At 39.5% G+C, this 17,262-nt stretch overlaps 1 protein-coding gene across 1 annotated transcript in view; it reads right to left on the bottom strand.

Annotated features, from left to right (window-relative positions):
* Window positions 1-17,262, bottom strand: part of elmo1 (engulfment and cell motility 1 (ced-12 homolog, C. elegans)) — a 242,386-nt gene that overhangs the window by 128,577 nt on the left and 96,547 nt on the right. The window contains exons 6-8 of the mRNA XM_080443358.1: window positions 16,720-16,792; window positions 15,865-15,915; window positions 13,007-13,176 (exon numbers count right to left, since the gene is read on the bottom strand). Coding sequence (XP_080299484.1) covers window positions 13,007-13,176; window positions 15,865-15,915; window positions 16,720-16,792 — 294 coding nt within the window. The remainder of the gene's footprint in view (window positions 1-13,006; window positions 13,177-15,864; window positions 15,916-16,719; window positions 16,793-17,262) is intronic.

The raw sequence follows: 17,262 nt of genomic DNA, 5'->3' as shown, positions 1-17,262 counted from the left end.
GATGAAGCAGGGACCCCCTCTATATTGTATAAAATTGTGTTTCAGATGAAACTTTTTTTGTTTACTTGCTCTGCTCTTTTTTCTCTCTGCACCTATACCTCTTTGCCAAAAATAGCCGATCTACAAGCTCACAACGCCTCGCGCTGCGAGGCGTTGTGAGCTTGTAGATCTGCTATTTTTGGCTAAAGTTCTCCTCAGAAAAAGGGATGCTAGGGTTCAAGTGGTTAAGGTAAAATAAAAAAGTGATATCACACAAAGATTTGGCAGACCCCCTGTAGTAACTCTGAGGGACCCCCTAGGGGTCCCGGGACCCCCTGTTGAAGACCCCTGGTATAGTGTGTTAGAACAGTGATTCTCAAAGTGTTTGGGGGAACGCATCTGTGTCATTTTAAGATTTATTTGGCTATTCAAAAATAGCAGATATACAAGCTCATAGTGCAGCACCAAGTGCTGTGCTACGAGCTTGTAGATCTGCAATTTTGTTTTTAAATCATGAACATTTTTGCATTTTTAACTCAAATCTTCCGGAAATAATCCGGTAAAGTAAAAGTACCTCAAAATTGTACTTAAGAACAGTACTTGAGTAAATATACTTAGTTACTTTTCACCACTTGCCCTACTGTATACAGTAGGTGAACATAAGGTCATCTCACCCCTGCAGATGGGGGATGAGCTGTCCGATGGTGATCTCTTGCGCCACCTTCTGGTAGAGGTCCTGGCTGTTGAGCACCATGGACTCCAGGATGGCGAGGGAGCGCTGGAGGACGGCCGTGTCCATCGACCCCTTGTTGACGAAGCTGGCGATCTGACCAATCAGAGCACAGTGATGAGAAACCAATCAGAGCACAGTGAGGGGAAACCAATCAGAGTCATTGGTGGAGAAAAAAAAATACTCCCTTACAAGTGAAAGTCCGGAATTCAAAATTGACTTGAGTAAAAGTACAAAACCATTGGTATCAAAATGTACTTAAATGACCAAAAGTGGGTACTCATTATGTAAAATGTCCCATTTCACAGGTTTTTAAATGTATAAAATGTATGACAAATATTTTGAAAATAGCAGATCTACAAGCTCACAATGCGTCGTGATGCGACGCATTGTGAGCTTGTAGATCTGCTATTTTCAAATGGCCAAAATGAAATGTACACTATAGGGGCTGAAGTGGGTATGTTTTGTAATAATAATAAAAATCTACAAAGTAACTAGTAACTACAGTTTTCAAACAATTGTAGTGGAGTAAAAGTACAATATTTGCCTCTGAGATGTAGTGGGAGTAGAAGTAGAAGTACTGGTAATTGGTAATACTGCAGTAAAGTAAACGTATGTATTTGGACACGCACACCCTCATTTGAAAAGATGTTGTGCAAAGGGGGAACATTCACAAAAACAAGATTTGCGTTGTTAAAAATGTTCACAATTATCGCAAACATTCTCACAATTTATCAAGATTTTTTTCCAAAATATCTGATCTATAAGCCCACAGGTTGAGAACCCACACTGCAGTATAGCACCTTTGGAAAAAAGGTCAGCATCCCGGTAATGAGAGGGATGGGTAAAGGCATTTGAAACAGAGGAAGGTTTTTAGTTAATCACATGTAAGCCGTTTTTATACTGCTTAAGCTTTGTTTGGAGAAGCCGCTCTGATGAGCATTCCAGAGAGGCATGTTAATCACACACTATGGCAGTGGTAAGTAACTGCTCTGTGTGCTCTCTCTCTCTCTCTCTCTCTCTCTCTCTCTCTCTCTCTCTCTCTCTCTCCTCTCTCTCTCTCTCTCTCTCTCTCTCCTCTCTCCTCTCTCTCTCTCTCTCTCTCTCGCTCTCTCTCTCTCTCTCTCTCTCTGTCTCTCCTCTCTCTCTCTCTCTCTCTCTCTCTCTCTCTCTCTCTCTCTCTGAAGTTGTGCATGGCAGTCAGTCAGGGCTCTCTGCTGATACAGCCCTTAAAACAGTGTTGCCAGATCTGCTTATTATAATTTCCCCGCAAGATTTTATTTGAAAATAGCAGATCTACAAGCTCACAACGCGTCGCATCGCGACGCGTTGTGAGCTTGTAGATCTGCTATTTTCAAATAGCTGATGTATATGTTAAAAAAAGCCCATAGTCGCTTCTTTTGGGCTGGTTTTTCCTAGACCTGGTTGCTTGTTTCTCTCACAGAATCTGGCAACACTGCCCTTAAGCCATTAACACATTTATCATTTATCACATTCTATCCCGGGAACGCATCTGTATCATTTTTTTGATTTCTTTGGCTATTCTGTGTTTTTTTTAGAGGACCACAATGGAAATAAGCCTTAGGGCTTCATCGTGTTTTTTTTTTTTTAATCCTCGGTGATATTGTGTTGTCATAATGTTATGGAAGTGCTGATGTGCTTTTCCTTTTTATCACCAGATACATTCATTCATTAACTCATTTACTGCCAATAATTCATATATGCGTTCTATTGAATCCATCACTTGCCTGCCAATAACGCATAAATGCGTTCTATTGAAGAAAAAAAAAAAAACCCAAAAGACCAAGGAGATATGATTTTTCGAGATCTAGACTCCTATCCACTTCCTTGTTAACTTAAAACTTAAAAATTCTGTATCTCGGCTCCTGAGTACTTTTTGTTTTTCAATTAAAAATCTCTGGCAGCCAACAGCTAAAAATCTGAAATAACTCTGGCAGCTGGTGAGTTAAGACAGACAATCATTCAGTGACAACAAGGATGCTTTAGTGAAAAAAAGCTGCCGTTTTTGGGGCTGGCTGACGGTATATATACCTTCTTGATGAAGGCCACGGAGAAGGTGTCCCAGGAGACGATGCCGTGGTCCATGAGCTCCACGAAGGCCGTCAACGTGAAGGACAGGAGCTCCCCGAAGCTACGAGACCACACACACGCACACACACACAAAAATATATAGAAAACCACTCTATGGGCTGACAGATAGACAGACAGGCCTTGAATATCATATCAGACACAGACAAGCTGCAAAGCCAAGCTGACACAACAGAGAGGAAAAAGTTGGAAAGAGCAGGAGGAGACAGAATCGACGCGCCAAAACCCGCTTGGCTGAGAAATGACAAGAGAAATAAATAAATAAATACAAAAAGACGAGAGAGACAGTCAAGAGAGAAACAAGGAAAGAAGGTTAGGAGACAGCCCATCAGGACCTCCAAAGACAGCAGGGAGGGGGCGCCAGAGAGCCAGCATGGAGCCAGCCAGGCAGCACGGAGAAGAAGAGTAGAGCTACAAATACAGAGCGCTGCAGTCATGCACTTATTATTAGAAAACAACATGGAGGACAAAGAAAGGCGGCTTCACTTTAAGACAGTTGTTTTCTGCAATACAGTTAATTAATAATACATTCTAAAGCAGGGGTCTTCAACGTTTTCAGGCCAAGGACCCCCTAGCTGAGAGACAGATGAAGCAGGGACCCCCTCTATTTTGTATACAATTGTGTTTCAGATTAAACTTTTTTTGTTTACTTGGTCGGCTCTTTTTTCCCTCTACACCAAACACCTCTTTGACAAAAATAGCAGATCTACAAGCTCACAACGCTTCGCGCTGCGAGGCGTTGTGAGCTTGTAGATCTGCTATTTTTGGCTAAAGTTCTCCTCAGAAAAGGGATGCTAGGGTTCAAGTGGTTAATGTAAAACTACCCCTTGTAGTAACTGAGGACCCCCTAGGGGTCCCCCCCCCCAAAAAAAAATAATACTTATTTTCAATCAATTACACACCCTATGAAGCCATCTCCATGAATTAATTTTTTTTGTCGCATTCCTGAGCCAATAATTTCATGGCCGGTCATCAAATTATTGACTCAGGAATGCGACAAAAACTAAAAGAAATCTCCATGAATTCAAGGCTTCATGGGGTGTGTGATTATTAGAAAATAAGTAATGTTTGGGGTGAACTACTCCTTTAACACTCATAGTGTCTAGACCAGCGATTAAAAACCTGTGGTCCCCAAATAATTGGCAAAACACCAAGATTGTATTGATGATATGAAAAAAAAATTGTATTGTATTGTGATACCAATATATAGGAACTTAAAGGGATATTTCACTTTCAAAAGAACTTTGGGTCATTTTATCGTCTACTCAGGCTTTTGAGAGCCCCCCAGACCGTTTTTAAGTTGCTTGATTCATTATTTAGATATTTGATATTCATTTTATCAGACACGCCCCCTTCCCATACAAACCCATTATAACTTCAAACTCCATTTTTAACATGTTAGATTCATCAAAAACACCCATCCTTGGTTCTGGTGACTCACCCTGCCCTCCTAATACGCGAGGGGGCCGTGTTTTTTTCGATTACTTTGTTCATTTTTTTTTGCATTTAATTTTTTGAATTTTCAAAAAAATATAGTGAAATATCCCTTTAACACATTAACCGCCAAGAACGTAGTCCTACGGTCCGTTAAATCCAACTGTTAAGCGCCGAGACTGTAGCCCTACGGTCCACGGTCTTTTCGCGCTAGAAATGTCCGGGTTCACTTTCGGAATTTTTTTGATCCACTTCCGTTTCCGGTTTGATGACCGGAAACGGAATTATTTGGGATCCGGTTTTGACGATCACGTCCGCCCTCGTTCTACAGACGAAACTGAAACTCAATTCTCTTCCTGTAGTTTTTTCTCCTCGCATTTCACTGTTTAACGTAATCCGCTCTAACTACAACATGGATGCCCCGTTTGACACGTGATTTTCACTGGGAGATACGTTGAGATGTCGCGGATGTAAACAGACCGTGTACGGCTCAATCTTAAGGATTTTAACAAGATCTATGGCGACATGAAAAAAAAAAAAAAAAAAAAAAAACACCTTGGCACTGGTGAGTACATTATGAGATTAACCTCTGGCGGTCGATGTGTTAAAATAGACAATATTAGTTCCACTGACCGAAGGCGGAACACAAATCGATTGATAAAAAAAAACAAAAAACTACACACGCTCTCAAAATGCACGTGGCCCACCCATCTGACCACTTAACACGGCAGGTTAAGTGGTCGCGAACGCCTTCCGAGATTTTCAAGTTGGCCCTGATCCATAAAAAGGCTGAGGGACCGCTGGTCTTCCATTCTGACTGATTTGAACATTACAGTCACTGCTGGAGCCAGTTGCACCACCTCACACTAAGTTCAAACTTAGCCTACTTATTAGCTCAACCCATGCAATCCGGGGGACGCATCTCGTGTCATTTTAGATATCGTTGGCTATTCAAAAATAGCAGATCTACAAGCTCATAGCGCGGCATTTTTTTCCCCCGGTCATTTTCGGCCAGAATAGGGACACGGTATAAAAAACGAACGGAGAGGTCCACTTCTATTTTCTTTAGTCTGGGTGACTAACAGTCATCGTAGTCGTGTATCACATCGTACTTAAGGCCGATCAGCGATTGTCGAAAACGTCACATCCGGTTATGACGTATAGACTGTTTGAGCCTGTTTGGGGGGGTTGAACGAGTCAGCGAGTGATCGAGGTGTCAATATACTGCTCTCTGCTGGTCGATCTGTCGTATGTGTTTAAAACCGCAGCTAGACAAACTATTTGAAAATTAAATTACAAAATTTAAAAATTTAAAACACGAACATCGCTGGCACTGGGGGAGTACTTTATGAAAATACTCTGGCAGTCAAAGAGTTAAAGATTTGCAAAAAAAAATCTAAAAATAGCAGATCTACAGATCTGCTGTTTTTGAATAGCCAAAGAAATCTAAAAATGACACAGATACTTTCCCTGTCTAAATGGCCTTTTAAAAGCCATTTAAGCCATAATTAGGCTAAGTTTGAACTTAGTGTGAGGTGGTGGAACTGGCTCCAGACCTCCACTGTTGCATATAGACTGTGGAAGATTGGCTCTCTACTGACCTCCAGTGGTGATGCTGTTGTTAACCCATTCAATCCAGGAACACATAAATGTCATTTTAGACTTTAGCTATAACCATTATTTGTTATACGTTGGCTATAAAAACAGAGCAATCTACAAGCTCATAGAGAAATGTTTATATTAAATAAATACATACATACATATATATATATATATATATATATATATATATATATATATATATATATATATATATATATATATATATATATATATATATATATATATAAAAAATTAGAAGTAGGGAAAATAGCAGATCTACAAGCTCACAAAGCGTTGCATCGCCACGCATTGTGAGCTCGTAGATCGGCTATTTGTCACTAGTTTGGGTCCCGGAAAGACAACAAATTATATAAATAAAACATTATTCATATAGATTATTTATTTATATAAAAACAAATTTTTATATTAAATAAAAATATATATACATTTTAGAAGTAGTGAAAATAGCTCAAAATAGCTATGAGCTTGTAGATCTGCTATTTTAGAAAAAACTTGAAAAAGTGTGCATATGTTTGAATATATATATTTTTTCAAAGCGAAAATGAACTGATATCTTTGCTTCTGGCGGTCCCTGGCACAAAACATTTTCAAATGGGGGTCCGCAGCCAAATGTATATCAATTTAGGGGTCCTTGGCATGAAAAAGGTTGAAAACCACTGAATTAATGGAGAGAGATAACACACACTTTGTCCACCGCGCCGGTCGGCCTGACATGACAAATCTCAGAGACAAATGATGTCAACAAAGCGTGTCGGGAGGGTTAAAGAAGACAACGAGTGGAGATAAAGGTGCCAAAAATCACCAATCCAGCACTGTATGCAGTGGGCGGGGCTTCACGTTTTGGCATTCAAAGCGGAGCCACATCAAGTATAAATCTATTTCACCCTCAAAGAACTAAAAAAAAGAAAAGTTCAACTTCATTTGAAGTATTAAAAAGAAGAGGAGTTTGCATGTTCTCCCTGTGCCTCCTAAGGTAGTTAATACCCTCACACAAACATAGTAATCCTGGTCTCTATACCACCTCCCCCATGACAGCCGGGGCGCCTGATGGAGGGGAAAGGAACTGGTTGGAATAACGTGTTCCTTCCATGCGCTATGTCCTACCGGGGATTGAAGCATGAGCTCGGCTCTGGGCTCCCTAGGCTGGTGGCGGGGGGAGTGTAGCGCCCAGGATCACTTAGAAAATTGCTTAGGAATGCGACAAAAACAAAACATATCCATGAATTCAAGTCTCCATGGGGTGACGAATTGATAGGAAAAATCATTTTTTGGGGGTGAAGTATCACTTTAAGGTCTTCTTCACTGACATCTTAACTGGTCGAAACATGTTGGCAATTTGTATAGAATAAACTTTGTTTTAACTGTACATCCTCTCCTTCGAATTTTTTGGAGTGCTCGGATCTCATTTTCTAAGCCCTGTACTCCTGCTGATCCTAGAAGCGCCTTCAGTATACTTTTTAGACCTTTTTTTTTTATCTCCTTTGAGCACCCGGTTTGGCATCTGTGTGTTTTTCCTCTTCATTTGAAGTATGATGCCAGCCTAAGCAGGGTGGGTGGTTCTTTAACTCCAGGGTGTTTTTCAGTCTAACAGGCGTTTAGCTCCATTTACCGGGTTTAAACTATAGTCCTCGTTTAGAAGGCTAGAGTGAAAACCCAGCAACAAAACACTGGGTCTTAAGAATCACAACGCACCGACATTTCATCCTCCAAACAAAACTTTTGACTTTTGGTGGGTGGATAATGAACGGGTTAATAATGATGCAAAAAAAGCGTATATAGCGTCTCTGTTGGGGTGGAAACCTCATATGTCAAAAACAGTTACTTTTCAGGATTCAAATTCAAGAATAGCTAAATCAGCAGATCTACAAGCTCAAAACGCATCTACTTTTGATCCATTTGTGTGATGCTGTAGGAGGATCTAAGTAAGGCGTTATTTTACGTGGAAAAACACAAAAAGTTAAGATACGGAGAGAAGAGGTTTCTGCCGCGACAGCAGCGATAGTGAAGTTGTGATGAATGTTATCCGGGTTAAATCGGCTCCTAAAGGAAGCACCAGGAAAATGAGCAGCTCCGTTGAAAAGGCCACCCTCCACCAGAAGAGTGCTCAGACATGAAGAACACCCAGATTTAAGTTAATGAACATTTTTCTTTTCTTTTGAAATAGTAAAAAATAGCAGCGCCGCATCGTGAGCTTGTAAATCTGCTATTGTCACTATTTTTTTTAGCACACTGCCCATTGTACAATAAAAGCACAACAATAGGGCTTAACCTACATGAGCAAGAATCGGTTCAAAATGTTGGTTTTTCATTTACATTATCTGGGTGTTCTTTCAGTCAGTGCACCTCCAAGAAATCAGAAAGTTAAAGGTAAATATAGACCTTATCGCCCGATAGCACATGCAAAATCAAAACAAAAAAAACAGCAAACAAAAGAGAGCATTTTGAGTCGTACAGAGACACTGATTTCAAAACGGAAGCCTATTAGTTGAACATAACACACATAGAACACATGAAAGATATAAAGATTATTTTTAGTTTTCCCGTAAGGCACCGGGGTGGTGGTGGGGGGGCGGGGTCTTAATCATGCAGACTCCGCCCAGCAGGGGGGGGTTAGAAGAAGAGCACAGAGCCAGCCAACGGTATTACCCGGGCTTTTGAAAGGGGGGCGGGGCTTACCAGGGCTTCATAATCTTCTGTAGTTTCTGATAGCGCCTGTAAAGATTTGAGAAACTTTGGTGTTAAAACAAGGATATGTACAGTCTTGCAGTCTCTGTAGCCTATAGCTGGGGAAACAAACTAGAGAATATGACAATTAGACACGGTTTAAAGGTTAAAGACAGGTTGGAGATCAGAGAAGACACAAAATAAATTGCAAGTAACGCTGTTACATATCATTAAAACAATAAATACATACCTTAACAATGTATTCAATTCAATACTTTAAAGCTGCACTATGTAACTTTTCTCTTCTACCCCGGATTTTAACCCAGTTAAGTACAGTACTTAAGTAAATGTACTTTCCACCACTGTATATGATCTAATGCTGAGACATATGCCATGTTTTACCAAACGTTTGCATTTCACAAGAAAACTCACCAAAACTAAACTTAGTTTTATAGTGAGTTGAAACTGTGACAAAGTTCAAGGGAAACGACCTTCAATCAAAAACCCTTAAGAAAGGACCGCATATTTGATAAAAGTAAATACTGATACTGGAATATTGAAAATTGCAGCAACATGAATAATGTGGAAATGGCTTTTTTTTTATAGAACAAACAGCCGAAGGCAGAATGTTGGCTTAAGTTGTGGCCAGTGTGAATATCTATCAAAAAAATCCGTCTCGCTTGATTTGTAGACCTGGTATTGTGCTCAGTGGTGGAAAGTAACTAAGTATGTTTACTTAAGTACTGTAATTGAGTACAATTTTGAGGTATTTGTACTTTACTTGAGTATTTCCAATTTCCAATACTTTTACTTCTACTCCACTACATCTCAGAGGCAAATATTGTACTTTTACTCCACTACAATTATTTGAAAACTTTAGTTACTAGTTACTTTTTAGATACACATTTTTATATTATAAAACATACATGAACCACTTTACCCTTATTTTATACATAGGCTATTTGAAAATAGCAGAGCTACAAGCTCAGCTTGTAGATCTTGTAGTGAGCTTGTAGATCTGCTAATTTCAAATATTTTAGTACTTTTGGTACTTTGAGCTTGTAGATCTGCTCATTTCAAATATTTTAGTGCTTTTAGTACTTTTGGTACTTTAAGTACATTTTGATGCCAATGCTTTTGTACTTTTACTCAAGTCAATTTTGAATTCCGGACTTTTACTTGTAACGGAGTACTTCTACATTGCAGTATTGATACTTTTACTTAAGTTAAGCAATTGAGTACTTTTTCCACCACTGCAACAGCACAATAACCTGGACTAGGTGGTGGTGGCATAGTTCCCCCACCATGGAAGAAAAACTTACAGTGACTATGGGAAAGATGCCGCGAGCAATATTGTGATTTTAATCATTCAAAAATATCGACCACACAGCAGCACCTCACAGATCCATAGCCCTCAGTTACACATTCTGACCAGCAGGGGGCAGCATCCTACTTCCATTGACAAGAGCGCCACTGAGCAGTGGTTGGAAGTAACTAAAGTACTATATACTTCTACTCCACTACATCTCAGAGGCAAATATTGTACTTTTTACTCCACTACAATTATTTGGTGACGCTAATTACTAGTTACCATGCATATTCACATTATTAATGCAAGACATTAACCACGTAAGCCCTATTTTATACTGTTGTCATTTAAAAACAAGCTCACAACACTAACAACACAAATTTTGAAAATGGGCGAGTACTTTTACTTTGGTACTGTAAGTATTATGTTGATGCCAACACCTTTGTACTGTATACTCAAGTTTTGAATACAGTACTTTTACATTTTTATATTGTGCCGTTCATATTATTCAGTAAAAAGAAAATCAGAAGTAAAAGTATCAATACTGCAATGTTAATGCATGTTTTTGTGATAGTAATCAAAATCTACAAAGTAACTAGTAACTAAAGTTTTCAAATAAGTGTAGTGCAGTAAAAAAAAGTACAATATTTGAGATGTAGTGGAGTAGAAGTATTGCAAATTGGAAATGCTCCAGTAAAGTGCCTCAATTGTACTTAAGCAAAGTACTTGAGTAGATCGACTTAGTTACTTTCCACCCCGGCTGAGGCATCAGATGGCTCCCTAGAGGACTGAGACTCTAAGCCTGCTGAATAATAATAATAATCATATTACGCCAAGTTGGTCAGCAGGAATGCTGATGAGCGAGCCTACATACAGTACCGCACAGTACAGTGTGTGTGTGTGTGTGTGTGTGTGTGTGTGTGTGTGTGTGTGTGTGTGTGTGTGTGTGTGTGTGTGTGTGTGTGTGTGTGTGTGTGTGTGTGTGTGTGTGTGTGTGTGTGTGTGTGTGTGTGTGCGTGCAGTGGTGGGAAAATAACTCAAATTCTTTGCTTAAGTAAAAGTACCAATACTGCAATATAGGAATACTCTGTTACAAGTTTGTTTTGTTTTTGTTTGTTTTTTTTTGGGGGGGGGGGTCACAGCATGAGCTCTGTCCCACCGTGGGGACACACACACAGGGGGCACGGGGACGGTTGTCCTACCGTACCCGCTGCCATGTCTCCCGGGACGCTCTGATGAGTAATAGAGGGTGACACGAGGGCAACGAAACCAGAACGAGCTGTCCCCGACGGGACGCATGCTTTGCTGCCCCCCGTCCCTGATCCTGTGTACTTTTGGTACTTTAAGTACATTTTGTTACCAATACTTTTGTACTTTAACTCAAGTAAATTTTGAACTCTGGACTTTTACTTGTAACAGAGTACTTCTACATTGCACAATCGATACTTTTACTTGAGTAAAACATTTGAGTACTTTTTCCACCACTGATATTAGGACGACGGTGTGTTACGAACGCCATTCTTACAAACAATTTATTTTGGACATTTTTAACCCTATTACCTCTATAGGCAAAACATGTGCTCTCTCTCTCTCTCTCTCTCTCTCTGCATAGCCAGCAGGTCTATGAAAACAAGCCCAAAACAAGCAACTAATAGGCCACATGACCTATATACACACACACATTATATATATATATATATATATATATATTGAACATAGCTGATCTACAAGCTCACAACGCGTCTTCATAGACTGCATAGAAAAACGAGCCCAAAGTCACTTATAATAAGCAGACATGGCAACACTAGCTACAACCCCCTACAGGGAGCCAGATGGCACCACGTCTTACCTAAAACACTCGTTTCTGTCCAAACTAATTAGCAAGTTCCCACATAAGCTCCAGTTTGGATGGAAGTTTAATCTGTTTCTTTGTTTTTTTTTCTTTGCATTTCGGCGCTGTCGGGGGGGAAAAGCTCATTATGTCCAAAAAAAAACACGTAACTTTTCAGGAAATGAAACCAACAACTTTCAGATATTGGTGAAAATAGCAGATCTAAAAGCTCACAACGCGGTACGCTACGAGCTTGTAGATCTGCTATTTTTTGAAAAATCATGAACATTTGCGCAAATCTTTGAATATATATGTTTTTAAAGGGAACATTTTTAACTCAAATCTTTGCCGCGTTGTGAGCTTGTAGATCTGCTATTTTAACTACTTTTGCTCGACACTCTTGAATAACAAAGTACAGAGCATTGAGTGCCAAAAAAATAAAAAACTTGGAGGATACAGAGATATGAGATTTCTTAGCCCGAGAGCGACGATTTTGTCTGCCAAGTCTCTGAGGGGGCAGACGCTAAACAACACTGCGGTACCACACACACACACACACACACACACACACACACACACACACACACACACACACACACACACACACACACACACACACACACACACACACACACACACACACACACACACACACACACACAGTCCAATCCAAGTCTATCAGAGACTGACACAAATGTGGAACAATCACAGAGAGAGAGAGAAAAAGGAAGTTTGGAACGGTAGCTTAGAACAAACAATGGAGTTACCACACAGACAGATGGTAAGATGGGGAAGATACACTGTGCGTGCGTGGTGTGTGTGTGTGTGTGTGTGTGTGTGTGTGTGTGTGTGTGTGTGTGTGTGTGTGTGTGTGTGTGTGTCAAACGTCCCCGGCATCAAATCAAAATGTGCTTAAAGTAACAAAAGTAAAAGTAATAAAATATTTGAAAATAGCAGATCGACAAGCTCACAACGCGTCGCGATGCGACGCGTTGTGAGCTTGTCGATCGGCTATTTTCAAATAGCCTAGGTATAGAATAGGGCTGAAGTGCTTAATGTATGTCTTATAATGTAATCATTTACATATGAAAAGTAACTAGTAACTAAAGTTTTCAAATAACTGTAGTGGAGTAAAAGTGCAATATTTGCCTCTGAGATGTAGTGGAGTAGAAGTAAAAGTATTGGAAATTGGAAATACTCAAGTAAAGTACAAATACCTCAAAATTGTACGGCACTACAAGTAAATGTACTTAGTTACTTTCCACCACTGGTGTGTGCGTGAGTGTGCGTGTGCGTGTGTGTGTATGTATGATAGAGAGACACTCACTCGGTCCCGCTCTCCACCATGGTGGTGAGCAGAGAGATGCCGTCCAGGTTGATGAACTCCTGGGCGAAGGTGATGTCCCTGGAGGCCTTGGCCAGGTCCTTCAGACCCTCCAGCTTGGCGTCCATGCTGCTGGACTGGATCCTCTCGTGGAGCTTGGCCGACGTCTGGGACTGGAGGAGTACGGGCAGGAAAGAGTTAAAGGGATATTTCACTTTCAAAAAAACTTTTGGTCATTTTATCGTCTACTCAGGCCTTTGTGAGCCCCCAAGACAGTTTTGGGGGCTCACACGGGGGCTCACCCGCGAGGGGGCCGTGTTTTTTTCAATTGCTTTTTTCATTTATTTTAAATATATTTTTTTGAAAATTAAAAAAATTAAATACAAAAAAAAAATTTAATCAAATAAATGAAAGAAATTATCGGAAAAACACGGCCCCCTCACGCATTAGGAGGGCAGGGTGAGTCACCAGAACCAAGGACGGGTGTTTTCGACGAATCTAACATGGTTAAAATGGAGTTTGAAGTTACAATGGGTTTGTATAGGAAGGGGGCGTGTCTGATAAAATGAATATCAAATATATAAATACTGAATTGAGCAACTTAAAAACTGTCTGGGGGGTTCACAAAGGCCTGAGTAGATAATAAAATGACCAAAAGTTTTTTTGAAAGTGAAATATCCCTTTAAAGTGTTGATTTTGACAGCAAATGTTGATTTAGTTTCAGTCATAGTCTTTTGAATACATTTCCATTTAGTCATATTATAGTCATCTGAAATGTCTTAGTTTTTGTCTAATTTTAGTCGACTAAATATAAGATTTTAGTCGACTAAATCTACAGTTGATTTAGTCGACTAAAATGTGTTTTGATGGTGTCGTAATGGCTGATTTTACACTGAAAATAGACGATCTACAAGCCCACAACGCGCCGCAGAGCTTGTAGATCTGCTATTTTCAGAGCGCAGCACCCGAGTGCAACCAAACATAAAATGACTCGTCTTTTAGTTCTACTGGATCTCGTCTCCACTACTAGTCCCTCACTAACATTTTAGTCTAGTTTTTAATTTGTTGACTAAATCGTCAATATATTTAGTCTTAGTTTTAGTCACCGTAGTTTAGTTTTTATTTCATTTTGTTTGGTTTTCGTCTGTGAAAAAAAAGGTAGTCGACATTTTTCGTCATAGTTTCAGTCGACGAAATCAACACTGGGGGAGAGTTACACAGTTTCTTTAAAAAAAACGCTAATAGGCCCTATTCACAGCAGCCATATTGTGAAGAAATTCACAGGCGTTGCCAATGATACTAATGAAGGCTCTGTTCCATTCTGGTCAAAACAGAGTCAGGGTGCTGATATTGTTGTATGTTGGCTCACTGAAAACACTCTGCTACACCAGTGGGTCTCAAAGTGTGGTCCAGGGACCCTCATTGTTCCTTGAAGGGGGGTTCCAAATGGCCCCTTACGGGTGTGTAACTCTGGGAGTGTACAAATGGAACCAAATGGACCCTTACGGGTCCATTTGGTTCCATTTGTACACTCAGCAGAGTGACTTAGCAGCTAAGTCACTCTGAGTTCCGGGTTCCATGGGTTCCGGAGTCGAACCCATGACCCACGGCTCACCAGTCCGGCCAACAACCCCCTGCGCCAAAGAAGCTAGCTCCCTCGGTGTGGCGGGTTGGGGACGCTACACTCTCCCCTCGGTTCGAATCGAAGCGCGCCCTCGCGCTTCTCGGTTCACCGCACACGGCCAGTCCCTCTCGTCCCTCACGCAAGGGCACGCCCCACTTCAGACACCAATGTAACGGCCGAGAAATGCTGCTAAGTAACTTAGCAGCTTGTTTATAAACATTCTGTAGATTTGTTTTCCATAAATAGGTTATGTAGTAACTAAATATAGACTTATTTCTCATCTACAGCTGCTAAGTAACTTAGCAGCTTGTTTATAAACATTCTGTAGATTTGTTTTCCATAAATAGGTTATGTAGTAACTAAATATAGACTTATTTCTCATCTACAGCTGCTATTTTTCATTTTTGACTTCATAATGCGCATCTGCTTAAACAGCCTGTTTTTGCCTCGCCTCGAAAAAGCACACTTTGAGGAGACTTGAGTGACAGCTCCGTGGACACGCCCAGTTTGATCAAAAAACGCCAAGTCAAATGGATTTGAGGCGTTTTTTTCATAAAGGCGTCCTTTGGTGTGAACGCAGCATCAGAGTTATGGGGGTCGTGGAAGTTAAAAAGTCTGAGAAATACTGTGCTACACTAAATGGAACAGAGCCTTCATTAGTATCATTGGTAACACAAGTAACAAGTGATAATATTAAAAATGTTCGCTTAAAACACTCACATTTTCACGATTTTTGAAAAATAGCAGATCTACAAGCTCATAGCGCGGCACTGCGGGAAAAGTGAAAAATGGCGTTTTTTGGAGTGTTTTCAGTATCTGAAGTGTAATATTTGAAGCTTCATGATAGTTAATTTTCTTTTGTTTGCTCTTACATTTTCTCTATGCGGCTGAGATATTTTAATTTAAATGGTAATAAAAAGCTGGGCAAAATAAGCTTCGGCTTCAACCCATAGGCCTACCTTTTTTTGGCCAAATAGTCATCTTGTTGACTAAATGGTACTATTATGTTCAACGGTTTTGTTTTAAAAAATAAATCATGACCAAAGTAAAACAAATATCTCAACTTTACATGGTAATGATCTCATGCCCATGTGCAAGTTCAGATCAAATGCTGAACCCAGTGTGGAGAAAAACGTATTCAGACAGATAGACAGCGAGTTTTGCAGAATATATAGTAGGATTATGTTTTTAACTTATTTTTACGTATACAAATTATAAAAAACATTGTGGAACTTACAGGAGACTCGGTCAGACGCAGGATGGATCCGTTCTTGATGTCATTGCGATTCTGCAGGGAAGTGACAGGAAGAAAAAAAGAATTCGCCAGTGGTCTAAAAAAGTACTACATTTGTTTACTTAAAGGGATACTTCACTTTCGGGCCGGGGACACATTTAAAAAAAATATTAAAAATAAATGAAAAAAGTTATGGAAAATTCATGGCCCCCTCACACATTAGTAGGACACTCTAATGCGTGAGGGGGCCATGAATTTTCCATAACTTTTTTCATTTATTTTTTATATTTTTTTTAAATGTGTCCCCGGCCCTAAAGTGAAGTATCCCTTTAAGTAAAATTATCAATCCTGCAATGTAGAAATACTCTGTTACAAGTAAAAGCTCAATATTAAAAATTTACTTGAGTAAAAGTACAAAAGTATCGGCATCAAATTGCACTTAAAAGTACAAAAGTATCTGCATCAGAATGCACTTAAAGTACCAAAAGTAAAAGTACTCATTATACAGAAAAGTCCCATTTCAAGTTTTTAAAATGTATAGAAATCTTTTGAAAATAGCAGATCTACAAGCTAGATCGTCTATTTTCAAATGGCCGAAATATATTTAGACCTTAAGTGGTTAATGCTGTTAAGTAATAAAAAGCTAAATCTAAAAAGTAACTAGTAACTAAAGTTTTCAAATAATTGTAGTGGAGTAGAAGTAAAAAGTACTGAAAATTGGAAATACTCCAGTAAAGTAAAAAAAAAAAGAAATACCTCAAACAGACAACACACACACATCTCTCAGCGAGCGCTCGGGGCACGCAGGGACATTTTAGCATAACGTCTATACAGTCTGGGACAGAGATAAAGCCAAACCTTTTCTGTGATGTAGAAATTTGTCGAGTCTGCGTTCTGCAGAGCATAGTTTTCATGGCTCCCCAGAGACCAGCTGATAGTGGGAGAAAACATTAAACATTTTAACCCTTTAAGACCGGGAACGCATCTGTGTCATTTTTAGATTTCTTTGGGCTATTCAAAAATAGCAGATATATAAGCTCATGCCGCACTATGAGCTTGAAGATCTGCTATGTTTTGAAAAAATCCTGAAAATGTTTGCAAATCTTTGAATATATATATTTTTTTAAAGCGAACATTTATAACTCAAATCTTTGCTTCTGGGTGATTCTACAAATGTCTTCTAAATCCTAAAAGCTTTTTTTTTAAAAACGTACGTTGCTATATTCAGTGGTTCTCAAACTTTTTCATGTCAAGGACCCCCAAAATTATAGGTATTTGGCCGCGGACCCCCATCTCAAGATATGAAGCAAAGATTTTAGTTTAAAAATTCGCTTAAAAAAAACAAAAAAAAACAATATATATATATATATATATATATATATATATATATATATATATATA

Source organism: Gymnoscopelus braueri (genome assembly GCF_963280865.1).
Source record: "Gymnoscopelus braueri genome assembly, chromosome: 11".
Classification (NCBI taxonomy): Eukaryota; Metazoa; Chordata; class Actinopteri; order Myctophiformes; family Myctophidae; genus Gymnoscopelus; species Gymnoscopelus braueri.
Note: the sequence above shows the minus strand (reverse complement) of the source record. Positions and strands in the feature narration are given on the sequence as shown.